Consider the following 17,761-nt stretch of genomic DNA (forward strand, 5'->3'; position numbering starts at 1 on the left):
CATTCATCTTATTTCCCTTTCCCATTTATACTCTTCGCTCCTAAATCTTGTTCTTTAAACCTTGCGGTCCTCTTTCTCTGTTTTCTCTGTTTTCTTGTGTCCATCATACCAGTAGGTTTCTTTCAGCCACAACAACGCAAGTTCGGCTGAGACTTACGCCACACTACCGGTATTAGTTGTGCTCTTCCAGAGCGTATTTCATAGCCTATACTTAGATGTCAACGCAGCCCAAGATGCCCAGGGCCTTCGGCGGCAGCGGAAACGCGACACTCGACGCCCCAGGAAGCACCCCCGGGCGCACCAACGGCAGAGAAAATCACAGCCCGAGATTCAACACCTCACACTCTTCACGGGGAAACCGGCTTCCAAGTCGACATCGCCAGCGGAACAGCGCCCAACAGAACCGCTCGAGCCAGCAAAACGATAGCTCTTCAGCCAGAAACTCGGGATTCCCAAGCCACGCAGGAGAGCCACGAGAGCAGCAAAACCAACAGCAAACTAGGCAACCCAACCTAAGACCCGTCAGTCAGAGGTACGTCTCCCCGAACGGGAATGCTCAGGAGGGGGTAGGGTTGAGTTCTTACATTACCGGTCGGATGGAGCCCAATGGTCGCCCTGGGACTGCTCGTAGGGGGAGAGGTGATGTTAGTTCAAGAGGCCGTGGCAAAGGCGCGTTTGGGGCCGCATCTGGTGGGCCTCCGCTTGGTGGAAATCCTTTCGGTGGCCCATCTAGCAAACCTACCCCTGGCAGAGGCGGCCGAGGTAGTCGGGGAGGAGTTAGGGGTGGTAGGGGAGGCTACCAACGGGGTAGCCCAGCTCCCTCTGGTGGGGATGAGTCCGATGTTTCTGGGGACGAAGGCGCTGTGGCTCAGTTCACTGATAGTGCAGGATCTTTCAATGGAGAAAATCCTCGAGATAAGGATGCGGCTAAAAGTGCTAGAGCCGAGAGGTTTTCTGACAAGGCTCCCACAATGGCGCTCTTCGAAAGAGTATGTTGGTATCAAATCCAATTTACAAGCGAACCCAATATTGACTTTGGTACAGATGAAAAATGATCGTGTCAGAGAGAGACGAGATGCGATTGCCAATGGAACTATCGACGACCCAGATGTTCCGAAGAGGCTTGAGGATGCGCTTGATTTTGTTGGAACTTGTATGGACATGTGCCCGGAATTCGAACGGGTCGAAAGAAGCGTCCAACACAGCGTTGACCCACTAGAGTTGGTGGGAGCATCTCATTCTCAAGCTCAAAGTATGTCATTAATTATCTATAGGATCCCCGAACCGGTGAGATTGATAGGAACTATGCTGTCAAGCGGTTTCATCGACCGGCGGCTGGAAATGACGCTCAACTTCCTTCCGATGTTCGACCACCCAAGGTATTGATCTCGACACTGGCATATCTCGTTTACAACCTATGCGGTGGGGACATCCCATTATCTAAAACACATCCTTTCGTACGTGATCGTACTCGGGCGATTCGACAAGATTTCACCCTGCAGAATTACCGGAAAGCAGAAACTGTTCAGTGCCATGAGATAATTGCCCGGTTTCACATACTTTCACTCCACAAACTCGCCAAGGATACCCCCGATCATTTCGTAGCGCAACAGGAAATCGAACAACTTCAGAAAACATTGACAACACTGATGGAATTGTACGAAGATGCGCGCTTGGATGGTTATAATTACGTTAATGAGGCAGAGTTCAGGTCTTATCAGATTATCACGCACATCCGTGATCCAGACCTCCAGCGCCAGGCACAGAGGTGGCCGTCTAATATCTTCAGCTCGGCTCCTGTACAGATGGCTCTCAAGTTCTTTGCTCTTATCCAGGCGAATAATCGAAAACAAACCAATCTTGGGACTAAGAACACCGAATCATGTTTCAATAATTTTGGAACGTTCTTCAGATTAGTCAAGAGTGAGAGAGTGCCGTATTTGATGGCGTGTTTACTTGAAACACATTTTAGTGAGGTGCGGAAATATGCATTGAAGGCAATGCGGGGCGTATACAGAAGGGATTCTAAGCAGATTTTGTTGAAATTTGTTCAGGAGACACTGGCATATGAGGACGAGGCCTCCTTGATGGCAGATTGCGACAATTACGGATTATCTTATGCAATGACGGATCCGGATCCTGGACAAGAACCAGAAAGCTATCTGGTAATACACAAAGGAAAAGGGCCTTGGACAGGTAATACTTCGCCTTGATATCCGGGCTTACGAGAGACAATAACTGAACACGGTCTAGATAATCTGCCAACTAAACAATCTTTCCATGAATTCGTTGAGGCTAAGCTCATGGGGCGGTCAATTTCCGATGTTCTCTGGGAACCTAAGGAGGGAGCGATGTCGAACGAGACCAAAGCACAATTGTTGCTCAGCCGCGCTCCCCATCAGCGTACACTGGACCCAAGCGCTCTTACCCCACAAGTATCTCCATTTCCCCCTACTTCTCAGAACGGGTTTGGCTCTCAACCACTTCCAAAGCTCTCAAACCTCAGCAGCAAGCCAGCCTTTGGTCCCTCCACACTTTCTGCAGCTGCTCAGGTTGCGTTGGGTTCTGCTCCCATATCGAAGCCTTTACATCCGGATGGCATACGGAGCTTTGGCAGTCGTGGATCTGTCCCGGATTCAGAAATTGCCCCAGGTTTCCCCGGCCCCCAACCTGTAGCAGCTATGAACAACGTGTTCGGCGGTGTTCAAAGCAATTCTTCTGTCTTCGGTAATGTACCACGAGAGTTCCCCGCTGTGGGGTCTTTGACTGCTGGAACTAGCCCATTTGCAGCTAGTTCAACAGGTCCGCCCCAGAAGAATCCATTCGGACCCCCGGCCGTGGGTCCTCTGAAATTTGCCACAGGGACATCGTCTGTGCCAACGTCTACAAGTTCACCAGTGGGATTTAACTCCGTTACCAATGAATCGGCAACACTAAACCCGCAGTTTCCACCTCAGCTGAAGCCTGCGCCGCTGGGTGATCCACCCGCGCCCGTTCAGCCGCCGTTCGGGTCCGTCGCTGTTTCTCCTGGCTCACCGGCCGCCCCTTCTGCCACAGCTTCAGTGTTTCAACCTATTGCAGACCGAAAACAGCCCTTATTCCCGCCCGTGGCTCCTCAACAATCAGCCCAGTCATCTGCCCTCGGCAACTCTCTGGGTTCTCGGCCTTCGGGATCGGCCCCGCTCCCAAGCCTCTTCCAAAAGCCCGAGACGCCATCACTGTTCGATTCGAACTCAGTGCCGGCCTCAGCAAATGGGGGCTCGGTCTTTGATAGCCTTCAAAACTCGTCTCGATCGTCTCCAGCTTCTTTCGTCTTCCCTCCGTATGTTCCAGATGATACAGGGGATGACGATGAACTTGCCGACAATGTGGCTACCCAATCTTATACACACTCTAGTGACCTAGTGAATAATTATCCGCCTGCTACCTCCATGTCATCTCAGGCCTGGCCAGCCCCAACAGGTGATATTGATCAAGGGTCTTTATTTGCTAGCCGTTTGTCCGGTCTCAAGCAAAATAGTGCTGTTCCTTCTATTTCTAGCCTAGCCCAGCCATTCAGTGCAGCTGCACCAGAGCCCCCGCATCCCGTCCCAACAAACAAAAAGCTGTTCCACTCCCCTGCGAGGATAACGGAGTTAGCAGATTCGCTCTTCGATCAACTTCTGGAAGGGAAAATCAAGGAGGTTGTTCAAAATGTCATGGAGGACAGCAGAGTGGCACTCGCTGAGTCTATCGCCAGCGATTTTCTTGATATACAAGCATCGAAGATTGCTGCAAATGTGGTCCAGGAAGCGATAGCCGAGAGTTTTCATGAAACACGGTTAAAGGAAAAGGTGTTTGTTCCATGGAAGCGTGTGTCACGGAAGCTATGGCTCAAGCGCTTGAGGCAAGAGAGAATAAAGAACCCTCCCCCGCCGATATCACCGCAATGGCACCCGGTTCAATTCCCGGATAATGGTGCACCGTCTGTGGAGGTTGTTCTCCAACTTCGCCGGTTATTCTTTCTTCACTTCACTGACGCTCTGCGCTTTAGGTACACAAATACATTAATCTGATGTTTAAAGCACCACCGCTCGCGGATCTATTTCACCCCAAGGTTGAGAATGCGTTCTGGGCTACTTCGCGAAAGGGGGAGCATCCGACCTGGCGCCTCCTCATCGTGAACACCAATTCCGAAGACGCCGGAAACTTCTGGTGGAAGAATAAATTTCTGGGCCAAGGGATGCCACGAAAGGCGATATCTGATAGGGCGACCTTTGAAGCCCAACTCAAACTTGAGCAGGGTGATATGGGCCAAGTGAAGGAGACTGGAGGTTTTATATTTGGCTGTTCCGCGTCGTACAATGTCTCGAACGAAGAGAGATTCAAAAGCGATAGGAGGAACCTCCATGATGCAGTTGAATTCATGTTGGAGTGCACTTCGTTCCAGAAGCTTGCGATTGTGATTGTCTGCTATCGATCCCCTTTGGATACGACCGATGCAGACCCCTTTGGCGAATCTGATAGAACGTCCGGAGAAGGGCGAGAAAAGCGTCTTGCGGCCGTATGCCCCCCCCTCAACACCGTATTTACAAGTGAAGGAAATACTGAATCATATAGATACGGGAGGCTCTGGCCTTGAACGAGTTTGGTTCCAGAGTCATTGGAAAAGAGATTATATTAGTAGAAACTTTCGACGATGTAGACTTTACGCCGGCGATGAAGAGGCTCTCCGGGTTGGTACTGGAGTCGGTCAATCCAGCGGTCGCAGAGGCTCTGGCGCCAAAGAAGTCTTTGAAGCGGAAACGTATCCTCCACCCACCAATGTTCGCCAACCTCGTTGTTCCACCCCCGCTCGATCAAACCCCGAAGAACGAGAAGAGTGGTGGGTCGGCTCGCCCTAAAAGAAGGAAGTCAACACCACCCGATCGGCACATTATAACTGGAAGTATGCAGAGGGGCTATATTGACTATCAGACCCAAAAGTTGGGCTGGAGGAAGTCTGCCGGGGGAGCTCTACCTAACGGCGTCAAAGACCCTGTGAGAGAAGAGATATTAGTGACGACACGTACTCCGATTCAGCCTACCTCGGAGTCAAAGAAATCTTCGCCCATAGCATCTCTCAGTGCAGAAGTCGAAGATGCGATGAATATTACGAGGGGACTCGACCGAAGTTTTGACGATATTACGGAGGACTTCAGGGAATTGGCGTATAGGTGGCTGCGGAAAGAAAGCCGTTAGGTACTAGTTTCTCAATGTTAGCGTCTGCATGTGTTTCAATGATGGTGAATTTCTCATATTTCTCCTTTCTTGTTAGCATAGGGTCAGTTTTTTGATTCTTCTCTCGCGTTCCGGTTGGGTCGGTTCATAGTATTACGATAATTTCCTGTTTCTCGGACTGTAAGTAGCAATGGCAATACTTGAGAAAGGCCTTGGAGATGGTGGAGGGAAGGGGGGCTCCTTTGTATTATATGTATCTCTTTGGCGAAAAGGCTTTAGGATGTGGTTCAAGCGGTAAACTTGTTTTTATTGTTTCACGTTCTCTTTTATAGAGCCCCTTTCCTTCTCCTTTTCTTGTACAAAATACTGATAAGCGTGGAGGCAGAAGACGCCAGACGCAAAGGCTGTTTGACTTGTTGTGCTTTACACTCTAGAGGTATTTATTATGGTGTGTCCTCAGAATGAGGACACAGTTGTTTATTTCCACACGGTTATGCCATATCTTGGTGTAGGAGTACCGTACCAACGGCAGTGATTTGTGTGAATTTAGTTACCGTGGTGTCATAACGGCGATAATATCATGGTGGAAGTGGAAGTCAAAGGTGTTGGATGATGGTGTCGCTGTTTTGCTAGTAGATGGGTTATTGTATGATACAGGAATCTAAAGATCTATGTTAAACAGTGATGATAGGCAGCCTATGATGATCCAGGAACGGGTAATTTATCGATACTTCGGAGTTTTGTACACTTGTATGCATTAAATAGACAAATCGAGTAAAGTGAAGGCTGAAGGTCAGGGTTCGGAAGTGATGTTGCACGACTTTGGAAAGATGTGTTCGGCAGCCGGCAGCCGGGACAGAGTTTGCGCAGTAACTTACTCGGGTAGAGTTATTCATAGACTGTTCATGAGTTACGGTAACCTATCTCATAAATAATTCCTTGAGACAAGTTTGCTGACTGATGGCGCCACTATACGAGTAGTTGGTGTTCCATCCCACGCTTCGTGCCCTAACCTCTTCCCTCCCCCTCCTCAACCTGCTCCCGCTCAATTATATGATACTTCCCCCCGAACACCTTTTACTTCTTTCTATTTGGGCCTGGTACTTCTGACCCCTCACCCGAAGAAGGAGTGAAGTCTGAGTGAACGCTCTAAAGGCTCTTAGTTAGGAAATAGTGTCTTCCCTCGTCTTTCATCGGCGCGCACCGCCCTACTTGCTATCAAGAGTCCGCTCGAACGACCTATCTCCCGTTCTGAAATCTATAAGGAAAGATAGCTGTCTCCTCTGAAACCTCAAATAACCATTATGTCAATGTCTACCACTAAATTAAATGCGGAGAGCCATCTCCTTCTCGTGCGCACCACTCCTGAGATCATGACCCTACAAACTCCAGCATCTTGAGCTGACAAACATCAGGACCAACCCCTCCTTCGCCTCCCCCACGAACTCCTCCGTAAAACATTCAAAACCTCACAAAAACACTTCGAACGAGACCAAAATATTATTATGACTGGTGTTAAAGAAGCCGCGGCAAAAGCTATGGCGGGCGGAGATCCCGAAGACCCCGTGGCTTCGTTAGATAGTATGATAACCCGGATGCAAGGGCTTAAACGAAAATTAGAAAGTCTGCACGAGGATGAGAAGGTCCTGCAGGAGCACTCCAGGAAGAGGATTAGCCACCTACAAGATCTTTACAATATCCCTAGTCTTGTGGATGAGGGGTATGACCGGTGGAGTAGGACCAGGCTTGATAGGCTGTTGGTGGACTTCTTGCTGAGGGCGGGGTATGGCGAGAGCGCTAAGAAGTTGGCGCAAGAGAAACAGATTGAGGTTTGCCTAGCAGTACGCTCTTGGGGATGGGCGGGAAGCTGATGGGGTACATTTCTAGGATTTGGTAGACGTTGATGTTTTCGTTCAATGCGCTAGGGTCGAAGCAAGCCTTCGGAGAGGGAGCACGGTGGAATGCCTGGCTTGGTGTCAAGAAAATAAGAATTCTCTACGAAAAATGAAGGTATTAGGAGGGCTCGGGGAGAAATTCTGCTAGCATGACTAATCCTTCAGATAGAGTACTCTTGAGTTTGAGTTGCGCCTACAGCAGTTCATCGAACTTGTTCGGGCGGGCCAGCCAAAGGAGGCCACTGCATACTCGAAAAAGTTTCTTGTTCCCCATTCGGAGAACCACCTCAAGGACATTCAGAAGGCGGCTGCGTTGCTTGCTTTCCGGCCCGATACCCCATGGCAGCCGTACAAAGTGAGTAACATCTTTCAACTTTTGGGTTTGATCTGAAAATTAACCAAGCTTAGGCCATGTATTCAGCGGATCGTTGGGAATTTCTCGCCAACGCATTTGTCAATACTCACCACAACTTATACGGCCTTCCCTCCCGACCTCTTCTTCACATAGCTTTGTCGGCGGGGTTATCCGCACTTAAGACACCATCTTGTCATTCTTCTGTGGCTTCATCTTCGAGCAACACTGCCAGCTCCACGACCTCTTTGTGTCCCATTTGCTCCACGGAGCTGAATGATCTGGCCAGACATGTTCCATACGCCCATCATGTTAGGAGCTCTGTGGAACCTGATCCGGTGGTGCTGCCCAACGGTAGGATTTACGGTCGGGAGAGATTGGAGGAATTAGCATCGAAGCTTGGATTGCCGGAGGAAAAGATTAGAGACCCCACTACGGGAGAAGAATGGGATCGCAGCACCGTCAGGAAGGTATTCATAATGTGATGAAATGGTGGAACTGGCTTCGTCTGGGAATTACTTTTTTTTCTTTTTTCGCACTTTATTTTGCGTTGAGGATAGTTTGTCATTTGTATATTGCGGGAATTAAGTTCAATCTCCGTTTTCACGAAGTGTATAAACGGTGTATCGAGGGCTGAGCTTTTGATTTGCTATTCATTTAATCATTCACTCGGAGTATGCGATATTTTTCTTTTTTCTCTTCTTCATTAGTTAAGTACAGTTAAAAGTCATGAAAAAACCCTTCTCGACAAACTCAATCGATCAGGCAAATCAGTCTTCATCGGGGCTACCGTCCCGTTTTTTCCTCTTTCTCTGCTTACCACTACCAGTATCACGCTCCCGATCACCCACCTCAAAAATGAAGGTCCTCGCATCCCTCTCCTCCCCCTTCCACCGCCCGCCACCACTAATATTCCCAAGTGTCCTGGCATGCGCATAACCCGGATAATCCTCAGGCACAAACTTGAAACTCGTCCGAGTCTGAAATCCAACAGCCCTTGCCAACCCCTTGATGTCCCAGAGCTCGTAATGCTTGCCTTCGAACAATGTGACGACAATTACGCCACGAGGTGACAGGAGAGGTTTCGCCGCTGCGAAGAATGATTGGAGGAGTTCTGATGGTATGGTTAGTTGGATAATGAATGGCGGGGAAGGGGGGGCTAGAGTACGTTGATTATCACGCACCTGACGATCCAGGTGCGTACTTTTTCCGCCAATGTGCGGGAACATGAAAGCAATTACGTCGAATCCTACCGCCCCTCTCCCCCCCGGCTCCTCCCTCCCCTCTTCCCCATCTTCTTCCCTCTCCCCGTCCTCCACCAGCCCAGGCACAACCTCCCCACGCCGCTTCCTCACAGCTTTAACTCTCTCCACTGCCCCGGCATCAACACCATGCACCACCACCCCCCCACCGCCAACCATCCCCCGTACTAGGGCAATATTCCCCGCTGCCTGCGGGTACTTTTCTAATAACTCCGCTTCACTATCTAAGCTCGTCGCTGTCAAGTGTCGGACGTGGTGGTGACGCACCAGCGAGGCAGCGAAGGAGAAATCCCCTTCGCCCAGGAGGAGGATTCTCGAGCTGGGGTGGAAGAGGGTAGGGAGTTTTTGCGGTGGTGGTGGGGGTTGCTTGGCGATCGGTTTGTGTTTGGATTTGGGGTGGTTGAGTTTTCGGTGGTGGTGGTGGTGGTGGGGTTGCGGAGTTAGTTTTTGCATTTTGTGCGGGTGCGGGTGCTTGGTGAAGGAAGAGGAGGGCGCAGAGGTGTGTTTTCGCTTTTTAGACATGGTTTAGTTGAAGGAGGAGGCTGAATTGGGTTTGATTAAGTACCGGTATTGGTGGTTTGGTTTGGGTGGGTGTGCGGTTGGGGGTGGAGGTGGTATGATCATAAACAGGAGCGGGAGGTTGGCCATTGGTGTTTGTACGGATCATAGTTTTTCCGCTCAGATGGGGGGGTTGGTTCTATGTATGATAAATATTATTATAAGTTAATATTATGATACCGGTACCGCTTTCGTACTGAATCATCACGTTTTACTCATTGTGCAGCTACCCTCTCCATATAATAATAGCGAGCCTCGATTGATGCCCCTCGGAAAATAAAAACAACGCAAACCACTGGTAGACTAAAAGTAGGAAGGAACAGAAATTCATACTGTGTGCCAAATCTTTTAACTGATCCAAACCCTGTTGAGTTAGAATTAAAGGTTGTGAAACTCCGAAAAGGAAAAAGTCCTCACAAGGGTAGAGAATGTTGATGCGGAGTAACTAGACTACTCGAGTAGTGGGGGAGCTGATGGAAGAGAAATTTTACTAGTACAGCATGATACAGTAAGGGTATTCGAAGTTGAAAAGATGATTTTTCAGTAACGAGTAAACACGGGAAGTTGCGTTGGGTTACTTTATGGCGTTAGCCAATACCGGTAGCATCCATATGTTTTGGGTAGCATATTTGAGTGTATTGAGGTAACTGAGAGTAAAGTATAGATATTTTCACCAATCTTACCAATACTGTAAAATCTCTGTTATTGTTAGGAAAAAGTCAAAATAAAATTTCTTTTCATATTATGTATCAAGTCTAGGCTCTGGTAGAGTTCAGTTAAACTGAGTTTTGGGGTAGATATGGACCTCTTGATATCGGTATCTATGATACTCAAAAAAAAAAAAGTATGGTATGGTAAAGTAAAGTAATGGTAAATTAACTGTTTCTGGGTGTGCCAAGCTTACATGAAACAGTGAAGTAAGCTAGGTTTTTTCAAGTTTTTCAACTTTGAATACCCTTAGTACTCGTACTCGTACCAGTACTCGAGTACTGTACGAGTACCTGTGGGTTCGACCGACGACCGGTATATTACTTAAAGGATCCTGTCTAGCAGGATCAGACCTAAGCTCATCTCCACCCCCCACCTTCATGGCCGGTAGGCATGCTCACCATAGGTGTGGCGCAAAATCCGGTCGGCTTCTTCGGTATGATATTTGATATCATACTCATCGTACGGATCCATTATTGTGGCCTGGTGGAGGAGGGGCTCTTATAGTGTTTCTTCGGTATCATATCATACTCCACCACCACCATTTCCTATCCCAGACTACACCCCCGATTCCTTAACTTACCAATGCTTCTACCTGTAGTTTTCCCATATGTTCTATACCCCAACTAGTACCAAGAGTACTTTTTTAACGTTGTTCTATCGGTCTTGGCCATGATCCGGGAATAGGTAAGGCCAGGGATCAAGGAGCCATGATAGGAGCGAGCGAGCTATCACAGATACGGCTCCGGGTCTTATTTATTAAGTATAGTACTCGTACGAGTACAGTACAGCGACGGCCTCACTGCCCTGGTCGAGGAACATCATCGAAAAGCAGTCAGCCAGATAAAAATTAATAAAAATCGCTCTATTCTAAAAAACTTAAAATACGAAAAAGGCGATATCTATCTAATCTAATCAAGTACAATAAGAATGCATTTTTTTTTTTTTGCCGGTGATTGCGTTTTCAACCCGCCCTCCCTTCAAATAGTTTTAAGTCGTCTCCCCATTTCCTCCTCCCCTCCCCCTCCCCCTTAGATTTGTCGGTTAGCTGGTCCGATTAGGGACCCGAACTGTGCACACTTCTTCTTGTTGATTTTGCCAGCTAGGCACAACAGCCTTGTCCTAAGGGTCGGCGACATAGTGGCTAGAGGAGGATAATCCGCTTCCTTGAGCTGCTCTAGGATTGGGCCGCACATAACATTGGAACCAATGGCCTTCTTCCTTGCTATACCCTGGTTGTGAATCCCAATGCCACAGTGCGCCGTGTACTTTTCCAGGTTGTCCTCAATTCTCTCGCGGATTTGGCGGGGGCAATGCTCCTTCCTGTAATTTTTCGCGGCCGGAAGGTCCCACAGGCCGACATCCTTCCAGAGGCTCTTGGTCTCGCTGCCGTAGGGGCCGCAGTTACAGGGCAGAGTCCTGTGGCGGCAGTCAGAGCCGAGGAAGCAGCTGGTCTTGCCCGTGGGTTCGATAGGGGTGTTGAAGTTGTACTGGGACATGCAGACCGGGACCGTGAAGAAACCGGGCTGACGGGCATCCCAGACCTTTTTGCTGGACGCGGCATCCTTGAATGAAGCAAGGGAAAGCGGCCTGGGGGGCGCGGCATCTTTCTTGTGTTGCTCCATGTAGGTCATGGCGGAGGAATAGATGACGTCCTGACGTTATTTGTTAGCGCGATACTTAGCTGCGAGGGGTTCTATGTGTGTATATACCTTAGGGTCAACATCGTAGGGAGCATCCCTGATGTCTTGCATTCCGAAGGGGTACTCAACACGATGGCTGGAGTACGAATTGGATCTACTCATCCACTTATACATGTAGCAGACGTGGCCGTCAACGCATTCCTTGAGATCCTGTGGGCCGGACATGTCCTTGTGGCAAATGTTCGTCGGGTACTTGGCGATCGATGTGCTGTCGGCGCGGGGCTTGACGGTTTTGAAGTCCTTGGTGCAGGTGATCCATATTTCTTGCGATCTGAAGGTAGCGTCGAGTGCCTTCAGCATGAAGTTACGAGTGAGCTTTTCTTCAACTTCAGGTCCGGTCCATGCGGAGAGAGCCTCGGAGGTTGACGGGAGATAGCCACCGGAGCCGATTAGTTTGGAGAAGCTTGTTGCGCCTGAAGATTTATAGTTAGTTAGTATCGGGAATCAAAGCCGGAAGGAATGTCGGTGGGGTGGAATATAAATGCTCACCTTCCTTGTCGACATCGATGCCTTTGAAAAGTTCATCGACCCCATCCCCGAGCTTACGTCTTGTAAACTCGCCGGTTCCCTTGAGGTAAAGCAAAAGTTTCTCAGTGTTCCTTTCCACAGAACCTTCGGCCCCCTCAAAAGAGTACTTGCTAGCAGCGTCGAAAGCCACCCGCGGCGCCACAATTCCAAGCCAAGGGCTCGCAGCTTGATACCATTTCCTGTCTGCGAGCAATTTCTTGGCTCCGCGGGCGAGGAGACGGTCGTAAAGCTCCTTGCGCCTATTCGCCTCCTGCTGTGCTTCGAGTATTTGCTCGGCGACGACTTGGTAGTAGGTTGCCAATTCGATTTCCCGGATATGATTCTGAAGAGCATCTACATTGACTTGTGACAGCTTCCATGACTCTTCGGCGAAAGTGAGGATGGAGCTTCCAGGAACCCAGGCGGTTGCGGATGCGATGACCGCCTGGATGAAGATGGTCAGGTAGTCGATGAGGAGTTCGTGGGTTCGTTCGGAGTCAGAATTTTCAGACCAATGCAAGGCTTTAGCCATCGATGGAGCCAGGAGAGCGACATTCGCTTGGGCGGCGGTCAAGTCTTTCTGTCAAAGCACAGCACTAATTAATAGATATATCTAAAGCAGAGGAATAATCACTTACGCGGACCGTATCGAAGACGAGATTGAGATGCTGAGCAGACTTCAAGATAAAGTAGACCTTCCGAGCTTCCAGTACATCCGGAATGCTTTTGACGAGATTGACACAGTCGACCTGACCTACAAATTGTTTTTTTTTTTCCTTCAGTATGGGAAGGTGAGAAGCTTCGAGGTCAAGGGTATCACTTACAGAGGGATGCGGTGTTTGTGCCACAGACCATGCCAGTATCGCCAAGGTAGTCGTAGGCAATAGCGCCGACGATACCGCGTTGCTTGTAGTTGCTTGTGTGTCTGTTCTTGTTCGTATAATTCTGTAGCCATTCTGTAGCTTCACTGACAAACCAATTCTCAACAACCAATTCGAATTCTTTAGACTTGCAGATCTGAATTGCGTCCGCTTGGGAGAGAGGCGCCGTAGTATCTGTTTTTGGGACAAGGACTCCGTTGTCAGGGAATGAGTGGGACAACCCGCTAAAGAGGGTGCACCCCAAGGCAGTGATAGTAAGGTTAGGGAAACGCATTTTAGAAGAGAAGGACAAAGGTATGATAGGTAGGTAGGTAGGTAGGTAGGTAGGTAGGTAGGTGAGGTTTAGCGAATAAAAGAGCAAAAGATTCTCTCTCTGCTTTTCAACTGCGCCGATGCAATGTCCGGACCTACAAGATCATGTCACGGAAGGGGGGAGGGGGGTTTTTATAACTTCCCCAGCACTAGCAAACTATAGTACCCAGAACAATCTCGCCAGGGACCCTTTCTCTTTTCCCGGCAAGGAGGCCTTACCGTGCTATTCTTTTCGAGCATCACTATGGCAAACTTGGCTAGCTACTCCCACTGAACGGCCCCGACCAGAAATAACAAGGTGTTCTACAGAACCATGCTTGGAAATCTCTCGTCAATACTACCTCACATCCTTACCACAATAGCCATTACCTCGTGATATGAATGCGCTCATGAGCCGTGGCGCGTTGATAAATTTACCCTTTGGGGCCAAGTTGCAATGATTGAAATTGCAGTTTTAGCGTTGCCGAGGGGAGAAAGCCCAACCCTAACTAGTCTCATTCTTCATAAAGGCTCACTCGGGATGGGCTTACAGCTAACCTTAGCACGCTGTATGCGCCTGTGATATCGTGAAAGCTGTTCTAATGGAAGCCAGTTTGGAATGTCCCATTTTGGAAATAAATGTGTTCGGCGGTATTGGTAGTTTTTTTTTAACATATTTTGTTTTTTCTAGGGCGACTCGATATGATCACTATTCTGTATTGTTCGGGAAAAGGTAGAAAATTAATGAAGCTAGATATGCCCATTTTGTGTAAGCTGGGTCATACATAGCATGAAGTAAAGTATCCTTTTCTCTTTTTGAAAGAGAGCGTAATTAGGAATCCAAGCATCACTCTGACACTCGCCACAAGAACAAGGTAACAGTATTACATTTTCTTTTTCACTCCCCCAAAAATAATAATAATAATAAAATACTGGATAAATTTTTTTTTATACTATGTATTTGTGGCATGTATTTGCGGCATGCCGAACACCTATGATAGAACGTGTGATAGATAATACACCATTTTTCCAGTTCTTAATTGACATGTGTCTACAGGAAGAGTACAAATATCGAAATACCGGTATTCTATGTTAACAAAATGGCAAACTACTCGTTGTAAAACCCCGACCCCGGCGCGTAATGCACTTCGTCTCGTGGACTCTATTCCCCTGCCGGTACAGTACTACTGTTAACAATCTCGGGGGTATCGTACTAATATTTCATTATTGGCAATTACTTTTACATTCTAACTTAATATAAAATTTGAGGATCGCAACAGGTAAAATCGCACCCTCATCACTACCAAACCTATGATACATACAGGCCTCAAGCCAGCCTATCCCTTCCGCTTCGATTTCTTCTGCTTCTCCACATGCGCCCTGAGTGCCCGTTGCTTTTCCACCAAACTCCTCTTCTGCTTACCCTTCGCCTTGCTCTTCATCATCATAAAGTTCTTTTTCCGGGCCTTTTCCTTATTCGTAGTGCTGTGCGCCTTGTCCCGTTTCCCCTTATTGGAGCCGAACTTCTCCCGCCCTTCACGGCCTTCCATGACCGCCGCGAGCCGGGCCTCTTTATCCGATTTCCCGCGCCTTTGCGGGCCCTTGATAGCGTCTACCTCGACGGCATCTTCGTTTGTGATTCTAAAGAGTATATTAGCGGTCTGTTCGATAATTCCAAGCTAGCGTGGCTTAAATCTGGAACGTGGAAGGTATTCGTATTACTTTTTGCCCATGAGTCTTTCCAACCCTGCTGCCGTCTTTAATTCTGCTAGCTTTGCAAAGTCTGCCGGTGTGAGAATTTTGGTAGTCGCTAGCGTTGATAATTTTTTCTCTTCCATATCTGTTTCCCCCGGTAAGACTTCTTTCTCTTCATCATCGACTTTGGTTTTCTTTTTCGGCTTGTAGTTCTCCTCCTCCTCCTCGTCTTCCGAGTCACTAATTTCGATTTCGTTGTCGCTCGTTACGTTGATCCACCCCGTCTCATTATCCTCACTATCATCTTCAATTTCCCACCCTGCCCGGTTTGTGTCGTCATCATCCTCTGAATCGTCGTCACCCTCGCCTTCCCATTCTTCCTCATGACCCCCTTCTTCGTTAGCCTCTTTGACTTCGATCTCCACTTTTGCTGCCATTTTGAGTCGTTTTTGCTCCGCTTTCCATTGTTCCAGGAGGTCCAAGCCTTCGATTACTCCCTCCTTTTCTATTCCGAAGCGTAGATCCTCCCTGTTCTTCATATCCATGGTTGCTGCCTTGCCTCTGTCTTTTTTCTTTAACATTTCAGGTGCGACTTCTCTATATAATCCGATCAGACCTCGCGCTGCCATCATGACACCCTTGTCTTTAGAGCCCTTGTACTCCGTAAGATCCTGGAGAAGTGTGGCATTCATAGCCAGCGGAGCTCGTGCACAGATCTCACGAATTCCGTTAAGGCTATTAGATCATTGATTTCAGCGTATATTATGCTTGAGAGAAGTGAATAATATTACCCTGCTGTAGCAACCTCAGCCGCAACACCCTCCGAGACGAACTCGTCTGCGATCTTCTTGACTATGGGTTCCAATACATCTGGCGGAACAAGGTCGTGAGAAGCTTGGGCACAACAGACAAGAAATTGTGTAACATCCCGCTGACGGGGGGTAAGAAACTTTAGTAGATAGGAGTATAACCCCAACACACTGAGCTTATGTAAACCAACCAAGCGGGATGTCAACTGGAGGACAAGCAGCTTCTGTTCCATCGTGAGTTTATTGTTACGAGAAAGATGTTTTGAGAACAGAGCCTCCGCGAAACCCTGGGGGTCATGGAGTAAATGTAGAGCGGAAAAGTCCAGCGGATGCGGCTTATTCCTGTTCTTCTCTTTCTAGAAAATAAAACCAAAAAAAATTAAAAATTAGCAAAACGATTCATGTGAACGAGGGGACATGGATCAAAACAAACCTTCTTCAGTAGAGCGTACGCCTTCTCTAATTGCCTTTTCTTCTTATTCGTCTTCTTGTTGATCCCGACCTGATGCTTCGCCCTTCCAATATCTACCCCTTCGTCATCACTATCCTCCTGCTCATCCATCTCCTGATCCACACCCAGAAAGAAACGAATCCCACCGCCCATAACCTTCGAATTGGCGCAGAGACTCGCTTCCTTCATGATCTCCACAGCCCTTGCATCACCCCATACTCTTCTCTTCCACAATTCTCTCGTTAACTTCACCGCCCACAGACCCGCCGTAGACCCAGCATCGTCCTTACCCGCCTCCACAAGCCCGAACAACACCGTCTGCACTGCCTTATTCAATTTGTGATTCTTGATCTTCGCATTCGAACTGCGCAAATCACTAGTAACGGTAGAGTAGATCTGTGCGCGGAGTGCTTTGCTCGTCGTAGTCGTTAAAATCGGGAAAAGAGTCTGCAAAAGCGTAGCCGAAGGGATAACGTCTTTATTCCTGAGCAACACCAGACTCTGGACGAGTTTCTCCCGAAGTTCGTGGTGGAGGACGTTGTGGTGCTTTGACAGTAGTCCGGCCAAGTCGTTCGGGAAGTTCTCTGTAAGGTCTGGGTAGCAGCTGGTCACCTGCGACATAAACCCGACTAGATCTGCGAAGGTCTCGCCGGAATTCCCCTCCGGCTGGGACATGAAGATATCGCGCTGCGACTCGTAGTGTCGGTATTGTAGGATAAATTCTTCATGGTAGGAGGGCGGGTCGCGGCGGATGAGGTTTTGGAGCATAGGACTGTTGGAAATTTATTAGCAATTGTCGCCGCACCTAATGAGAGAACCTTGGGGAATGGGAGGGCACAGATTTGTGAGCTTCACAAGGCCGGCTCTCTTTCGTTTGGCCATCGCAGCGGAATTGTGGTGGTGGTGAAGTTCGGTGTGAATTGTGGTGTATAGCAGGATGTATAGTGGAGACGAAGAATTGAGTCCAGAGAATTTTTCCGAAGCCTGGCGGTTGAATGACAGCACTGGGAAAGCCGGGTAACAATGCATAACATAATATTATTTAGTTACCGGTAGGTTATGTGGTATCCGACCACGACAGGTTAGACTAGGCAACTGACCACTCAGCGCACACAACCATTTTCCTCTTTTCGGTTTCCCACACAATCTCAACCATTAATCATAATATCAAAAGAAAAACTGTGTGCTAATTCAGCTCATGGCAAACTCACCATTCAAAAGTACAAGGAGGTAGGTAAACTCCTGTTCACCTCCATTTCAAATATGTGTAGACTAAATCATATTAGGAAACTTGAGTGATATCTGGTGAAAATCCTTTGATATGATAATATTATAATAGCATGAAAATTCAAGTCCACTTTTTAATAATAGAGTAATAACTATTGTTATTATTAACTAAGCCAATTCAGAAATAGTGAGTAATATCTAATAATTACAATTATGAACTTTT

At 48.1% G+C, this 17,761-nt stretch overlaps 4 protein-coding genes; 2 read left to right on the forward strand and 2 right to left on the reverse strand.

The window, feature by feature from the left end:
• Positions 1 to 233: 233 nt before the first annotated feature.
• Positions 234 to 5,884, forward strand: GSTUM_00005238001 (uncharacterized protein; the record flags this gene model as incomplete). XM_002837244.2 has 6 exons in its annotated part: positions 234 to 989; positions 1,045 to 1,224; positions 1,275 to 2,196; positions 2,254 to 3,974; positions 4,034 to 4,543; positions 4,600 to 5,884. 6 exons carry the CDS (start codon positions 234 to 236, stop codon positions 5,218 to 5,220), a joined length of 4,710 nt encoding a protein of 1,569 aa, XP_002837290.1. The 3' UTR covers positions 5,221 to 5,884.
• A 346-nt stretch (positions 5,885 to 6,230) lies between these two features.
• Positions 6,231 to 8,198, forward strand: GSTUM_00005239001 (uncharacterized protein). XM_002837245.2 has 6 exons: positions 6,231 to 6,299; positions 6,363 to 6,551; positions 6,615 to 7,028; positions 7,087 to 7,209; positions 7,264 to 7,449; positions 7,503 to 8,198. Exons 2-6 carry the CDS (start codon positions 6,504 to 6,506, stop codon positions 7,929 to 7,931), a joined length of 1,200 nt encoding a protein of 399 aa, XP_002837291.1. The 5' UTR covers positions 6,231 to 6,299; positions 6,363 to 6,503; the 3' UTR covers positions 7,932 to 8,198.
• An 18-nt stretch (positions 8,199 to 8,216) lies between these two features.
• Positions 8,217 to 9,313, reverse strand: GSTUM_00005240001 (uncharacterized protein; the record flags this gene model as incomplete). XM_002837246.2 has 3 exons in its annotated part: positions 8,789 to 9,313; positions 8,615 to 8,695; positions 8,217 to 8,560 (listed from the first exon to the last, which is right to left on the reverse strand). Exons 1-3 carry the CDS (start codon positions 9,228 to 9,230, stop codon positions 8,217 to 8,219), a joined length of 867 nt encoding a protein of 288 aa, XP_002837292.1. The 5' UTR covers positions 9,231 to 9,313.
• Positions 9,314 to 14,288: 4,975 nt separating this feature from the next.
• Positions 14,289 to 17,340, reverse strand: GSTUM_00005241001 (uncharacterized protein; the record flags this gene model as incomplete). XM_002837247.2 has 6 exons in its annotated part: positions 14,289 to 14,997; positions 15,079 to 15,395; positions 15,477 to 15,786; positions 15,843 to 16,216; positions 16,294 to 17,083; positions 17,150 to 17,340. 6 exons carry the CDS (start codon positions 17,338 to 17,340, stop codon positions 14,694 to 14,696), a joined length of 2,286 nt encoding a protein of 761 aa, XP_002837293.1. The 3' UTR covers positions 14,289 to 14,693.
• Positions 17,341 to 17,761: the final 421 nt, after the last annotated feature.

This window comes from Tuber melanosporum (assembly GCF_000151645.1).
Source record: "Tuber melanosporum whole genome shotgun sequence assembly, scaffold_18, strain Mel28".
Taxonomy (NCBI): domain Eukaryota; kingdom Fungi; phylum Ascomycota; class Pezizomycetes; order Pezizales; family Tuberaceae; genus Tuber; species Tuber melanosporum.